The sequence below is a fragment of the Engystomops pustulosus genome, chromosome 5 (assembly GCF_040894005.1).
Source record: "Engystomops pustulosus chromosome 5, aEngPut4.maternal, whole genome shotgun sequence".
In the NCBI taxonomy this organism is placed as follows: Eukaryota; Metazoa; Chordata; class Amphibia; order Anura; family Leptodactylidae; genus Engystomops; species Engystomops pustulosus.
The window spans coordinates 3,183,960-3,199,340 of record NC_092415.1 but is presented as its reverse complement, the minus strand read 5'-3'; the positions used below and the strand labels follow the sequence as shown (position 1 = coordinate 3,199,340).

At 52.6% G+C, this 15,381-nt stretch overlaps 1 protein-coding gene and 1 long non-coding RNA gene across 2 annotated transcripts in view; one reads left to right on the top strand and one right to left on the bottom strand.

Annotated features, from left to right (window-relative positions):
• Positions 1-15,381, bottom strand: part of LOC140132349 (uncharacterized) — a 49,660-nt gene that overhangs the window by 3,563 nt on the left and 30,716 nt on the right. The window lies entirely within an intron of this gene.
• Positions 1-15,381, top strand: part of ZC3H3 (zinc finger CCCH-type containing 3) — a 105,814-nt gene that overhangs the window by 84,526 nt on the left and 5,907 nt on the right. Inside the window, exons 9-11 of the mRNA XM_072151001.1 lie at positions 390-521; positions 14,827-15,002; positions 15,071-15,231. Of these exons, the coding sequence (XP_072007102.1) occupies positions 390-521; positions 14,827-15,002; positions 15,071-15,231 (469 nt within the window). The remainder of the gene's footprint in view (positions 1-389; positions 522-14,826; positions 15,003-15,070; positions 15,232-15,381) is intronic.

The window sequence follows — 15,381 nt, the reverse complement described above, 5'->3', positions numbered from 1 at the left end:
GCAGTGAAATATTGTTCTTTTTGTCAGCGGATTTGCATTAGTGATGCAGTGTGAATATAACCCAAACCCCGAGCTCGAGTGTGCGGAGATGAGTGACACTTGTAGGGGGGATTCCCCTTTAATACTATGAGGATGATATTTTGTCTTAATATTTCTTTATTACTTTGTTTTTCTGATACAAAGTTCCAAAGTCCCTGCAAAGACATAGATATGTGATAACATTACGTAGCCACCACTAGGGGGAGCTCGGGAGAGCGCTGCAGACAGGGTGACCACAGGCTTGTCCTGAGCTCCCTCTAGTGGTGCAGTAAATGATTACACAGTCTGGATAAGGTCTAGGGGTGCGTTCACACCCCGCACTGACCTCACGTCTCCTCCTCTCTCCGCAGATGCCGGTGTGCTCCTACTTCCTGAAGGGAATCTGCCACAATAACGACTGCCCGTACAGCCACGTCTACGTCTCCAGGAAAGCCGAGGTCTGCCCGGACTTCCTTAAGGGATACTGCCCCATGGGGGCAAAGGTGAGAGATGTCAGTGTGTGATGAGGCCCCTGTGACTTCCAATAGACTTACATGCACAGCTGGGGGTTTGTTGCAGTGTATCGGCCTAGACAATACTTCTATAAGCTCAAACACATCATCTACTATTTGTCCCCTGTTCCTGAGTGATACATTGTAACCATCTGGACTCTCACAGAGGATTCTCTAGTCTGGATACAATTGCAACAAAAACCCAGCTGTGAGAAGTTAAAAGTAAAAGCACTGTTTCCCATTCACTGAAAGCAAGCAGAGGAACTGAAAGGCAAGAAATATTAGCATGGGGAGTCTCAAGAAAGCGTTTCTAAAGGGCTGATCCAAGTTTAATTGTTATGCGCTGCCTAAAGCTCAGGGGATAACAATGTGACCAGAGTGGGGCCCCTGGTGAGGAGAGTCGGGGTTCCCCTTTTATTAGACATTGAATGAGGTAATTGGGGGAGGAGCGATCCATCAGGAGCTGCCAGCGGAGTTCCATTGGATACCGGAAAAATCAAAGCCGCCGATTACACGCTGTCCCCAAAATGCTACGGCTGCAGACTGTAACCTCCGCAGGACGTCGCACACACAGTCAGAGTAAACTGTTCATCCTGAGCCTCCTAGTTCATGAATAGAGACTCGGTGATGACAGACAGTTACATGGGCGAATCAGAGGGACGGGGGGGAGCTGCACCAAATCCAACCCCATTCCTGCCGCACAATAATCACAACCTGAAAGGAAGATTATTAAGGAGAAGGGAATTTATACTCCAGTCACAGCTCAGGCGGCAGCAGCTCTAGATGCAACTAGAGAAAAAAATCCTATGATAACATTCCTATAAATGATTATGTTGATTTACCATTCAGGACTCGGGAAAGCTGGGTGATATATGGTGTTGGCACTCGGGCTTCTTGTCACCCAGCTTTCCCAGCAGCTGAAATGTTTGATGGGATGTCCCCCAGGCTTGGGTCATCTCCGGATGAAGAGGTAAGACAATGGCGACCCCTCCCCCGGCCTGCGGCAGGCGCCGCCGCTCTCCGCACACGCAATTACTCCTAAAATATTCCAATTTAAATGAAAATATAAAAGAGATATTTAGAATATTTATGCTATTAGCGAAACTGCTTAGCGCGTCTCTTTTCGGAGTGTCAGAAAAGCGTTGCGGTCAGGATGATGGATCGAGCGCCGTAATTGTGTGCGATGAGACTGCTGACTAGGACGGATGCCACCGCCGCTCTACCCAAGGCCGGGGCCGGGAAGGGGTTAACCCTATTCTCCCAAATAATGGAGGAAAGTGCTGAGTGCGCAGGTTTGCGCCTCTTGTTTGTTTGTTTCGTTTCGCCTCCGCGCTGTAGATCTTCTCGCCGCTCCTGAAGTGGACCCCGGGGGGACGGCCAGATCCGGGAGAATCCAGCAAAAATGTCAACCTTGCTTCATAAAACAGCGGCTTGTTAGAAACGTGCGGCCCCCAACCCCGGGGTGTGAATAATTTATCAAGGCTTTACCCCTGGGCACTGCTCCGGGGGCTGATCATTAGCCCCAATGTAAGGAGCCGCATCCAGGGCAGGAGAGGCACCGGCCGCAACGTGTCCTGCACAGGGGCATCAGCCGCAACGTGTCCTGCACAGGGGCACCGGCCGCAACGTGTCCTGCACAGGGGCATCAGCCGCAACGTGTCCTGCACAGGGGCATCAGCCGCAACGTGTCCTGCACAGGGGCATCAGCCGCAACGTGTCCTGCACAGGGGCATCAGCCGCAACGTGTCCTGCACAGGGGCATCAGCCGCAACGTGGCCTGCACAGGGGCATCAGCCGCAACGTGACCTGCACAGGGGCATCAGCCGCAACGTGACCTGCACAGGGGCATCAGCCGCAACGTGACCTGCACAGGGGCATCAGCCGCAACGTGGCCTGCACAGGGGCATCAGCCGCAACGTGGCCTGCACAGGGGCATCAGCCGCAACGTGGCCTGCACAGGGGCATCAGCCGCAACGTGGCCTGCACAGGGGCATCAGCCGCAACGTGGCCTGCACAGGGGCATCAGCCGCAACGTGGCCTGCACAGGGGCATCAGCCGCAACGTGGCCTGCACAGGGGCATCCTCCTCCCCCCTATGGTTGGGGCATCCTCCTTATTACACCTCCACCCCTCTATGGTGGGGGCATCCTCCTTATTACACCTCCACCACCCCCCTATGGGAGGGGCATCCTCCTTATTACACCTCCACCCCCCCCCTATGGTAGGGGCATCCTCCTTATTACACCTCCACCCCTCTATGGTAGGGGCATCCTCCATATTACTCCTCCACCCCCCTATGGTAGGGGCATCCTCCTTATTACTCCTCCACCCCACTATGGTAGGGGCATCCTCCTTATTACTCCTCCACCCCACTATGGTAGGGGCATCCTCCTTATTACTCCTCCACCCCACTATGGTTGGGGCATCCTCCTTATTACACCTCCACCCCTCTATGGTAGGGACATCCTCCATATTACTCCTCCACCCCCCTATGGTAGGGGCATCCTCCTTATTACACCTCCACCCCCCCCCCCCTATGGTAGGGGCATCCTCCTTATTACACCTCCACCCCCCTATGGTGGGGCATCCTCCTTATTACACCTCCACCCCCCTATGGTAGGGGCATCCTCCTTATTACACCTCCACCCCCCTATGGTAGGGGCATCCTCCTTATTACACCTCCACCCCCCTATGGTAGGGGCATCCTCCTTATTACACCTCCACCCCCCCCCCCCCTCTATGGTAGGGACATCCTCCATATTACTCCTCCAACCCCCTATGGTAGGGGCATCCTCCTTATTACACCTCCACCCCCCCCCCTATGGTAGGGGCATCCTCCTTATTACACCTCCACCCCCCTATGGTAGGGGCATCCTCCTTATTACACCTCCACCCCTCTATGGTAGGGACATCCTCCATATTACTCCTCCACCCCCCTATGGTAGGGGCATCCTCCTTATTACACCTCCACCCCCCCCCTATGGTAGGGGCATCCTCCTTATTACACCTCCACCCCCCTATGGTGGGGGCATCCTCCTTATTACACCTCCACCCCCCTATGGTAGGGGCATCCTCCTTATTACACCTCCACCCCCCCCCCTCTATGGTAGGGGCATCCTCCTTATTACACCTCCACCCCCCTATGGTAGGGGCATCCTCCTTATTACACCTCCACCCCCCCCCCTCTATGGTAGGGACATCCTCCATATTACTCCTCCAACCCCCTATGGTAGGGGCATCCTCCTTATTACACCTCCACCCCCCCCCCCCTATGGTAGGGGCATCCTCCTTATTACACCTCCACCCCCCTATGGTGGGGGCATCCTCCTTATTACACCTCCACCCCCCTATGGTAGGGGCATCCTCCTTATTACACCTCCACCCCCCTATGGTAGGGGCATCCTCCTTATTACACCTCCACCCCCCTATGGTAGGGGCATCCTCCTTATTACACCTCCACCCCCCTATGGTAGGGGCATCCTCCTTATTACACCTCCCCCCCCCCCTATGGTAGGGACATCCTCCTTATTACTCCTCCAACCCCCTATGGTAGGGACATCCTCCTTATTACTCCTCCACCCCCCTATGGTAGGGGCATCCTCCTTATTACACCTCCACCCCCCTATGGTAGGGGCATCCTCCTTATTACACCTCCACCCCCCTATGGTTGGGGCATCCTCCTTATTACACCTCCACCCCCCTATGGTTGGGGCATCCTCCTTATTACACCTCCACCCCCCCCCCTCTATGGTAGGGACATCCTCCATATTACTCCTCCAACCCCCTATGGTAGGGGCATCCTCCTTATTACACCTCCACCCCCCCCCCTCTATGGTAGGGGCATCCTCCTTATTACACCTCCACCCCCCTATGGTAGGGGCATCCTCCTTATTACACCTCCACCCCCCTATGGTAGGGGCATCCTCCTTATTACACCTCCACCCCCCTATGGTAGGGGCATCCTCCTTATTACACCTCCACCCCCCTATGGTAGGGGCATCCTCCTTATTACACCTCCACCCCCCTATGGTAGGGACATCCTCCTTATTACTCCTCCAACCCCCTATGGTAGGGGCATCCTCCTTATTACACCTCCACCCCCCCCCTATGGTGGGGGCATCCTCCTTATTACACCTCCACCCCCTCTATGGTAGGGGCATCCTCCTTATTACTCCTCCACCCCCCTATGGTAGGGGCATCCTCCTTATTACACCTCCACCCCCCTATGGTGGGGGCATCCTCCTTATTACCCCCCCCCCTATGGTAGGGACATCCTCCATATTACACCTCCACCCCCCTATGGTAGGGGCATCCTCCTTATTACACCTCCACCCCCCCCCCCTATGGTGGGGGCATCCTCCTTATTACACCTCCACCCCCTCTATGGTAGGGGCATCCTCCTTATTACTCCTCCACCCCCCTATGGTAGGGGCATCCTCCTTATTACACCTCCACCCCCCTATGGTGGGGGCATCCTCCTTATTACCCCCCCCCTATGGTAGGGGCATCCTCCTTATTACACCTCCACCCCCCCCCCTATGGTAGGGGCATCCTCCTTATTACACCTCCACCCCCCCCCTATGGTAGGGGCATCCTCCTTATTACACCTCCCCCCCCCCCTATGGTAGGGGCATCCTCCTTATTACACCTCCACCCCCCCCCCCCCCGTATGGTAGGGGCATCCTCCTTATTACACCTCCACCCCTCTATGGTAGGGGCATCCTCCTTATTACACCTCCACCCCCCCCCCCCTATGGTAGGGGCATCCTCCTTATTACACCTCCACCCCCCTATGGTAGGGGCATCCTCCTTATTACACCTCCACCCCCCTATGGTAGGGACATCCTCCTTATTACACCTCCACCCCCCTATGGTAGGGACATCCTCCTTATTACACCTCCACCCCCCTATGGTAGGGACATCCTCCATATTACTCCTCCAACCCCCTATGGTAGGGGCATCCTCCTTATTACACCTCCTCCCCCCTATGGTAGGGGCATCCTCCTTATTACACCTCCACCCCCCTATGGTAGGGGCATCCTCCTTATTACACCTCCACCCCCCCCCCTATGGTGGGGGCATCCTCCTTATTACACCTCCACCCCCTCTATGGTAGGGGCATCCTCCTTATTACTCCACCCCCCCCCTATGGTAGGGGCATCCTCCTTATTACACCTCCACCCCCCTATGGTGGGGGCATCCTCCTTATTACACCTCCACCCCCCCCCCCCTATGGTGGGGGCATCCTCCTTATTACACCTCCCCCCCCCTATGGTGGGGGCATCCTCTTTATTACACCTCCACCCCCCTATGGTAGGGGCATCCTCCTTATTACACCTCCCCCCCCTATGGTAGGGGCATCCTCCTTATTACACCTCCCCCCCCCTATGGTGGGGGCATCCTCCTTATTACACCTCCACCCCCCTATGGTAGGGGCATCCTCCTTATTACACCTCCCCCCCTATGGTGGGGGCATCCTCCTTATTACACCTCCCCCCCTATGGTGGGGGCATCCTCCTTATTACACCTCCCCCCCTATGGTGGGGGCATCCTCCTTATTACACCTCCACCCCCCCCTATGGTGGGGGCATCCTCCTTATTACACCTCCCCCCCCCTATGGTGGGGGCATCCTCTTTATTACACCTACCCCCCCTATGGTGGGGGCATCCTCCTTATTACACCTCCCCCCCCTATGGTGGGGGCATCCTCCTTATTACACCTCCCCTCTATGGTGGGGGCATCCTCCTTATTACACCTCCACCCCCCTATGGTAGGGGCATCCTCCATATTACACCTCCACCCCCCTATGGTAGGGGCATCCTCCATATTACACCTCCACCCCCCCCCCCTATGGTAGGGGCCTCCTCCTTATTACACCTCCACCCCCCTATGGTAGGGGCATCCTCCTTATTACACCTCCACCCCCCTATGGTAGGGGCATCCTCCTTATTACACCTCCACCCCTCTATGGTGGGGGCATCCTCCTTATTACACCTCCACCCCCCTATGGTAGGGGCATCCTCCATATTACACCTCCACCCCCCTATGGTATGGGCATCCTCCTTATTACACCTCCACCCCTCTATGGTGGGGGCATCCTCCTTATTACACCTCCCCTCTATGGTGGGGGCATCCTCCTTATTACACCTCCCCCCCCCCCTATGGTAGGGGCCTCCTCCTTATTACACCTCCACCCCCCTATGGTAGGGGCATCCTCCATATTACACCTCCACCCCCCTATGGTATGGGCATCCTCCTTATTACACCTCCACCCCTCTATGGTGGGGGCCTCCTCCTTATTACACCCCCACCACCCCCCTATGGTAGGGGCATCCTCCTTATTACACCTCCCCGCCCTATGGTGGGGGCATCCTCTTTATTACACCCCCCCACACACACACCCTCTATGGTAGGGGCATCCTCCTTATTACACCCCCACCCCCCTAGTTCCCCGTGCTGGGGGTGAATCTATAGATTTAGTAGATGTTAAGTGGTACCAGTCCCTTGATCGTGTACAGGAGACCCCCGGCTCCAGGCCTCCCCCCTGTGGCAGGGGAGGGGTTAGCAGTGCAGTAAGTGGATCCCCCCAGGACATTGTTCGGATTTGTAGGGATAAATCATTTGTGTAGCCGGAGGATTCTTAGCTAAGTGACAAATGTCATGGCGATCCGTGTACTAATAGAGAGCGAAACCGGAGCCGCCATCGTTACCAGTCAGTAATGAGTGATGGGCGAGCGCTCAGCGGGTGCTGCTCAGCTGCTCCCAGGAGTGGGGGGAGGGGGGTCCGACCCCCTAAGACGCTGCCAAGACATCCTATAGCTTGTACAGTGGGGAATATGGGGTTAACGGTCTCCACAGGTGAGCCGCTCCCTCCGCTGGGAATGAAGGAGTTAATGGGCACCCGTTTTATAATGCCAGTCGGTGACGTGCCCCACCGCGGTTATATGGAACTTGGTTAGTAAAGGGTTAATATAGTGTCCGGGCTAACGATCGCCCCTGTGCAGGAGGGGGAGGGTTAATGGTGACCCAGGCCAGAAGTGGAGGGGTTAATTTTGGTCAGTGGTCAGCAGTGAGAGGGTTAAGAGAGGGTAGAGAAGGGGTTAATGTCGGCTGGCATTCAGTTGTGAGAGGGTTAATGGTGCCTCTCTGTTGCTCTCTGTTATCAGCCACTGCTGCGCCTGCGTAGTTTTTTGGGCTCGTTTACAGCAGGTGAGGGGTTAAAGGGGGGCCTGCTCTGTTTTTACACCCCAACCGGGCGATTGGCGGGCGTCCCGCAGTGTGTATAATTAGTTGCCCCCAACAGGTGGGAGGCATCGGGTGACCCTGAGGAATGAGGCCCCCGACAAGTGAGCGCACCACTCCCTCCTTCACCTTACGTGACACGTCCGTGGCTGCACCGAACCCACCAACCCACCCGGTGCCAGCTGTGCCCATCCCCCGCCCAGTGCCCACCATTAACCCCTTCCCTGCCCACCGCCGCTGTCACAGGAAATCCGCAGCAGTAACTCTGGTGCCAGCTGCTCCAATACCCCCGGAGCTCAGCCGCTACACAACTCCCCGAGGGGCACAGTGCTGATAATGTATGCTGAGAGTTGTAGTACCACAATAGCTGAAGAAAGGTAACTGCCTCATTACCTTCTCCACACAGTGACTGCACCAGCAGCAGAATAGTGAGTGCAGCTCTGGGGTATAATACAGGATGTAACTCAGGATCAGTACAGGATAAGTAATGTCATGTATGTACACAGTGACTGCACCAGCAGCAGAATAGTGAGTGCAGCTCTGGGGTATATTACAGGATGTAACTCAGGATCAGTACAGGATAAGTAATGTCATGTATGTACACAGTGACTGCACCAGCAGAATAGTGAGTGCAGCTCTGGGGTATAATACAGGATGTAACTCAGGATCAGTACAGGATAAGTAATGTCATGTATGTACACAGTGACTGCACCAGCAGAATAGTGAGTGCAGCTCTGGGGTATAATACAGGATGTAACTCAGGATCAGTACAGGATAAGTAATGTCATGTATGTACACAGTGACTGCACCAGCAGCAGAATAGTGAGTGCAGCTCTGGGGTATAATACAGGATGTAACTCAGGATCAGTACAGGATAAGTAATGTCATGTATGTACACAGTGACTGCACCAGCAGCAGAATAGTGAGTGCAGCTCTGGGGTATATTACAGGATGTAACTCAGGATCAGTACAGGATAAGTAATGTCATGTATGTACACAGTGACTGCACCAGCAGAATAGTGAGTGCAGCTCTGGGGTATAATACAGGATGTAACTCAGGATCAGTACAGGATAAGTAATGTCATGTATGTACACAGTGACTGCACCAGCAGAATAGTGAGTGCAGCTCTGGGGTATAATACAGGATGTAACTCAGGATCAGTACAGGATAAGTAATGTCATGTATGTACACAGTGACTGCACCAGCAGCAGAATAGTGAGTGCAGCTCTGGGGTATAATACAGGATGTAACTCGGGATCAGTACAGGATAAGTAATGCCATGTATGTACACAGTGACTGTACCAGCAGCAGAATACTGAGTGCAGCTCTGGGGTATAATACAGGATGTAACTCAGGATCAGTAAAGGATAAGTAATGTCATGTATGTACACAGTGACTGCACCAGCAGAATAGTGAGTGCAGCTCTGGGGTATAATACAGGATGTAACTCAGGATCAGTACAGGATAAGTAATGTCATGTATGTACACAGTGACTGCACCAGCAGCAGAATAGTGAGTGCAGCTCTGGAGTATAATACAGGATGTAACTCAGGATCAGTACAGGATAAGTAATGTCATGTATGTACACAGTGACTGCACCAGCAGCAGAATAGTGAGTGCAGCTCTGGGGTATAATACAGGATGTAACTCAGGATCAGTACAGGATAAGTAATGTCATGTATGTACACAGTGACTGCACCAGCAGCAGAATAGTGAGTGCAGCTCTGGGGTATAATACAGGATGTAACCCAGGATCAGTACAGGATAAGTAATCTCATGTATGTACACAGTGACTGCACCAGCAGCAGAATAGTGAGTGCAGCTCTGGGATATAATACAGGATGTAACTCAGGATCAGTACAGGATAAGTAATGTCATGTATGTACACAGTGACTGCACCAGCAGCAGAATAGTGAGTGCAGCTCTGGGGTATAATACAGGATGTAACTCAGGATCAGTACAGGATAAGTAATGTCATGTATGTACACAGTGACTGCAGCAGCAGCAGAATAGTGAGTGCAGCTCTGGGGTATAATACAGGATGTAACTCAGGATCAGTACAGGATAAGTAATGTCATGTATGTACACAGTGACTGCACCAGCAGCAGAATAGTGAGTGCAGCTCTGGGGTATAATACAGGATGTAACTCAGGATCAGTACAGGATAAGTAATGTCATGTATGTACACAGTGACTGCACCAGCAGCAGAATAGTGAGTGCAGCTCTGGGGTATAATACAGGATGTAACTCAGGATCACTACAGGATAAGTAATGTCATGTATGTACACAGTGACTGCACCAGCAGCAGAATAGTGAGTGCAGCTCTGCAGTGTAATACAGGATGTAACTCAGGATCAGTACAGGATAAGTAATGTCATGTATGTACACAGTGACTGCACCAGCAGCAGAATAGTGAGTGCAGCTCTGGGGTATAATACAGGATGTTACTCAGGATCAGTACAGGATAAGTAATGTCATGTATGTACAGTGACTGCACCAGCAGCAGAATAGTGAGTGCAGCTCTGGGATATAATACAGGATGTAACTCAGGATCAGTACAGGATAAGTAATGTCATGTATGTACACAGTGACTGCACCAGCAGCAGAATAGTGAGTGCAGCTCTGGGGTATAATACAGGATAAGTAATGTTGTGAAAGTATCTTGTACTAGACATTAGGATTACTTCTTATTTTGGGCTATGTGAGTTTGTTCTCTCTTCCCTGCCTGCAGAGGGCGCTACTGTCCAGCATTGTCCACATGGTGCCCCCTGCCCATCCTTATGTAGTGGTTTATCCATGGATCCGCCGGCAGAGCTCACACTCTATATCCGGCTCTGTATATTGTATCGGGGAGCAGCGGCTGTGGGGCGGCCCTCCCTGCGCCTGCCAAGCGTCTGCCCCCTGTACTTGGACAGCGCAGCCACTGACTGAGCTCATACACTAATTACACTGATTAAAAAGTTATCAATCAGATCTGATGCGGCTACAACATTCAGCACCCTGAAGATCCACAGAGAGACTGCACAACTACTACTCCCAGTGTGTGACAGCACCAGCTCTGCTTCATATGGAAGACCTTCAGTGCTAGTCATCATGCAGACTGCAGCCATTGCTATGAATTGTCCCTGGAGAGATGTGTAATCAGACCTCACACTTCTGTGCTCTGTGCTCTCTGCAGCCAGTGTTATGTATTGTACCTGGAGAGATGTGTAATCAGGCCTCACACTGCTGTGCTCTGTGCTCTCTGCAGTCAGTGTTATGTATTGTCCCTGGAGAGATGTGTAATCAGACCTCACACTGCTGTGCTCTGTGCTCTCTGCAGCCAGTGTTATGTATTGTCCCTGGAGAGATGTGTAATCAGTTCTCACACTGCTGTGCTCTGTACTCTCTGCAGCCAGTGTTATGTATTGTCCCTGGAGAGATGTGTAATCAGACCTCACACTGCTGTGCTCTGTGCTCTCTGCAGCCAGTGTTATGTATTGTCCCTGGAGAGATGTGTAATCAGACCTCACAACGCTGTGCTCTGTGCTCTCTGCAGCCAGTGTTATGTATTGTCCCAGGAGGGATGTGTAATCAGACCTCACACTGCTGTGCTCTGTGCTCTCTGCAGCCAGTGTTATGTATTATCCCTGGAGAGATGTGTAATCAGAGAGCACAGAGCACAGCAGTGTGAGGACTGATTACACATCTCTCCAGGGACAATACATAACACTGACTGCAGAGAGCACAGAGCACAGCAGTGTGAGGACTGATTACACATCTCTCCAGGGACAATACATAAGAATGGCTGCACAGAGCACAGCAGTGTGAGGTCTGATTACACATCTCTCCAGGGACAATGCATAACACTGGCTGCAGAGAGTACAGGGCACAGCAGTGTGAGGTCTGATTACACATCTCTCCAGGGATAATACATAACACTGGCTGCAGAGAGCACAGAGCACAGCAGTGTGCGGTCTGATTACACATCTCTCCAGGGACAATACATAACACTGGCTGCAGAGAGCACAGAGCACAGCAGTGTGAGGTCTGATTACACATCTCTCCAGGGACAATGCATAACACTGGCTGCAGAGAGTACAGGGCACAGCAGTGTGAGGTCTGATTACACATCTCTCCAGGGATAATACATAACACTGGCTGCAGAGAGCACAGAGCACAGCAGTGTGAGGTCTGATTACACATCTCTCCAGGGACAATACATAACACTGGCTGCAGAGAGCACAGAGCACAGCAGTGTGAGGTCTGATTACACATCTCTCCGGGGACAATACATAGCACTGGCTGCAGAGAGCACAGAGCACAGCAGTGTGAGGTCTGATTACACATCTCTCCAGGGACAATACCTAACACTGGCTGCAGAGAGCACAGAGCATAGCAGTGTGAGGTCTGATTACACATCCCTCCAGGGACAATACATAACACTGGCTGCAGAGAGCACAGAGAACAGCAGTGTGAGGTCTAATTACACCCATCTCCAGGGACAATACATAACACTGGCTGCAGAGAGCACAGAGCACAGCAGTGTGAGGTCTGATTACACATCTCTCCAGGGACAATACATAACACTGGCTGCAGAGAGCACAGAGCACAGCAGTGTGAGGTCTGATTACACATCTCTCCAGGGACAATACATAACACTGGCTGTAGAGAGCACAGAGAACAGCAGTGTGAGGTCTAATTACACCCATCTCCAGGGACAATACATAACACTGGCTGCAGAGAGCACAGAGCACAGCAGTGTGAGGTCTGATTACACATCTCTCCAGGGACAATACATAACACTGGCTGCAGAGAGCACAGAGCACAGCAGTGTGAGGTCTGATTACACATCTCTCCAGGGACAATACATAACACTGGCTGCAGAGAGCACAGAGCACAGCAGTGTGAGGTCTGATTACACATCTCTCCGGGGACAATACATAGCACTGGCTGCAGAGAGCACAGAGCACAGCAGTGTGAGGTCTGATTGCGCATCTCTCCAGGGACAATATATAGCACTGGCTGCAGAGAGCACAGAGCACAGCAGTGTGAGGTCTGATTACACATCTCTCCAGGGACAATACATAACACTGGCTGCACAGAGCACAGAGCACAGCAGTGTGAGGTCTGATTACACATCTCTACAGGGACAATACATAACACTGGCTGCAGAGAGCACAGAGCACAGCAGTGTGAGGTCTGATTACACATCTCTCCAGGGACAATACATAACACTGGCTGCAGAGAGCACAGAGCACAGCAGTGTGAGGTCTGATTACACATCTCTCCAGGGACAATACATAACACTGGCTGCACAGAGCACAGCAGTGTGAGGTCTGATTACACATCTCTCCAGGGACAATACATAACACTGGCTGCACAGAGCACAGCAGTGTGAGGTCTGATTACACATCTCTCCAGGGACAATACATAACACTGGCTGCAGAGAGCACAGAGCGCAGCAGTGTGAGGTCTGATTACACATCTCTCCAGGGACAATACATAACACTGGGTGCAGAGAGCACAGAGCACAGCATTGTGAGGTCTGATTACACATCTCTCCAGGGACAATACATAACACTGGCTGCAGAGAGCACAGAGCACAGCAGTGTGAGGTCTGATTACACATCTCTCCAGGGACAGTACATAACACTGACTGCAGAGAGCACAGAGCACAGCAGTGTGAGGTCTGATTACACATCTCTCCAGGGACAATACATAACACTGGCTGCAGAGCGCACAGAGCACAGCAGTGTGAGGTCTGATTACACATCTCTCCAGGGACAATACATAACACTGGCTGCAGAGAGCACAGAGCACAGCAGTGTGAGGTCTAATTACACCCATCTCCAGGGACAATACATAACACTGGCTGCAGAGAGCACAGCAGTGTGAGGTCTGATTACACATCTCTCCAGGGACAATACATAACACTGGCTGCAGAGAGCACAGAGCATAGCAGTGTGAGGTCTGATTACACATCCCTCCAGGGACAATACATAACACTGGCTGTAGATAGCACAGAGAACAGCAGTGTGAGGTCTAATTACACCCATCTCCAGGGACAATACATAACACTGGCTGCAGAGAGCACAGAGCACAGCAGTGTGAGGTCTGATTACGCATCTCTCCAGGGACAATACATAACACTGGCTGCACAGAGCACAGCAGTGTGAGGTCTGATTACACATCTCTCCGGGGACAATACATAGCACTGGCTGCAGAGAGCACAGAGCACAGCAGTGTGAGGTCTGATTACACATCTCTCCAGGGACAATATATAGCACTGGCTGCAGAGAGCACAGAGCACAGCAGTGTGAGGTCTGATTACACATCTCTCCAGGGACAATACATAACACTGGCTGCACAGAGCACAGCAGTGTGAGGTCTGATTACACATCTCTACAGGGACAATACATAACACTGGCTGCAGAGAGCACAGAGCACAGCAGTGTGAGGTCTGATTACACATCTCTCCAGGGACAATACATAACACTGGCTGCAGAGAGCACAGAGCACAGCAGTGTGAGGTCTGATTACACATCTCTCCAGGGACAATACATAACACTGGCTGCAGAGAGCACAGAGCATAGCAGTGTGAGGTCTGATTACACATCCCTCCAGGGACAATACATAACACTGGCTGTAGATAGCACAGAGAACAGCAGTGTGAGGTCTAATTACACCCATCTCCAGGGACAATACATAACACTGGCTGCAGAGAGCACAGAGCACAGCAGTGTGAGGTCTGATTACACATCTCTCCAGGGACAATACATAACACTGGCTGCACAGAGCACAGCAGTGTGAGGTCTGATTACACATCTCTCCGGGGACAATACATAACACTGGCTGCAGAGAGCACAGAGCACAGCAGTGTGAGGTCTGATTACACATCTCTCCAGGGACAATACATAACACTGGCTGCAGAGAGCACAGAGCACAGCAGTGTGAGGTCTGATTACACATCTCTCCAGGGACAATACATAGCACTGGCTGCAGTCACCGGGGTCCTATCTGCTGATGGTTTCCTGTAACCCCTGCTATTATGTTGTGTTCTGCCTCCTGCAGTGTAAGAAGAAGCACACTCTGCTGTGTCCAGATTTCGCCCGGGACGGCAAATGCCCTCAGGGTTCAAAATGTAAACTCCAGCACCGGCAGAGAAAGAGACGACCGGACCCGGGGGCGCAGCCAGAACCGGCGCCACCCAATGCCAAGCAGAGACGGAAGATGCAGCCTCGGATTGGGTAAGAGACACGTTGCACCTCCCTCCACCCCACATACATAGCAGCAGCCTGACCCTTGTATGTTACAGGACCCCCCCAGCCCCCGCCGGGGACCCCCCATCCTCCAGCGATGACGAGCTCCCGGGCAGCAGCGGCCTCCAGTCCTGCCCGTCCTTCATCTCTCTGAACATGTCGTCTGCCAGCGAGGGGACGCCCACCTCCGAGAGGGTCCAGTCCTCCGAAAACTCAGGTAACAATAGACGCGACTACACGAGGGCTGATTGTAGTCTGTTGCCACAGCGACCTGTGGATAATTTGGCATTTTTTTTTGGGAATAAAGATGACGGCACCTGAAGGGTAACACTCCCCCCCCCCCCCCCCCCCCACGGATACATCCTGT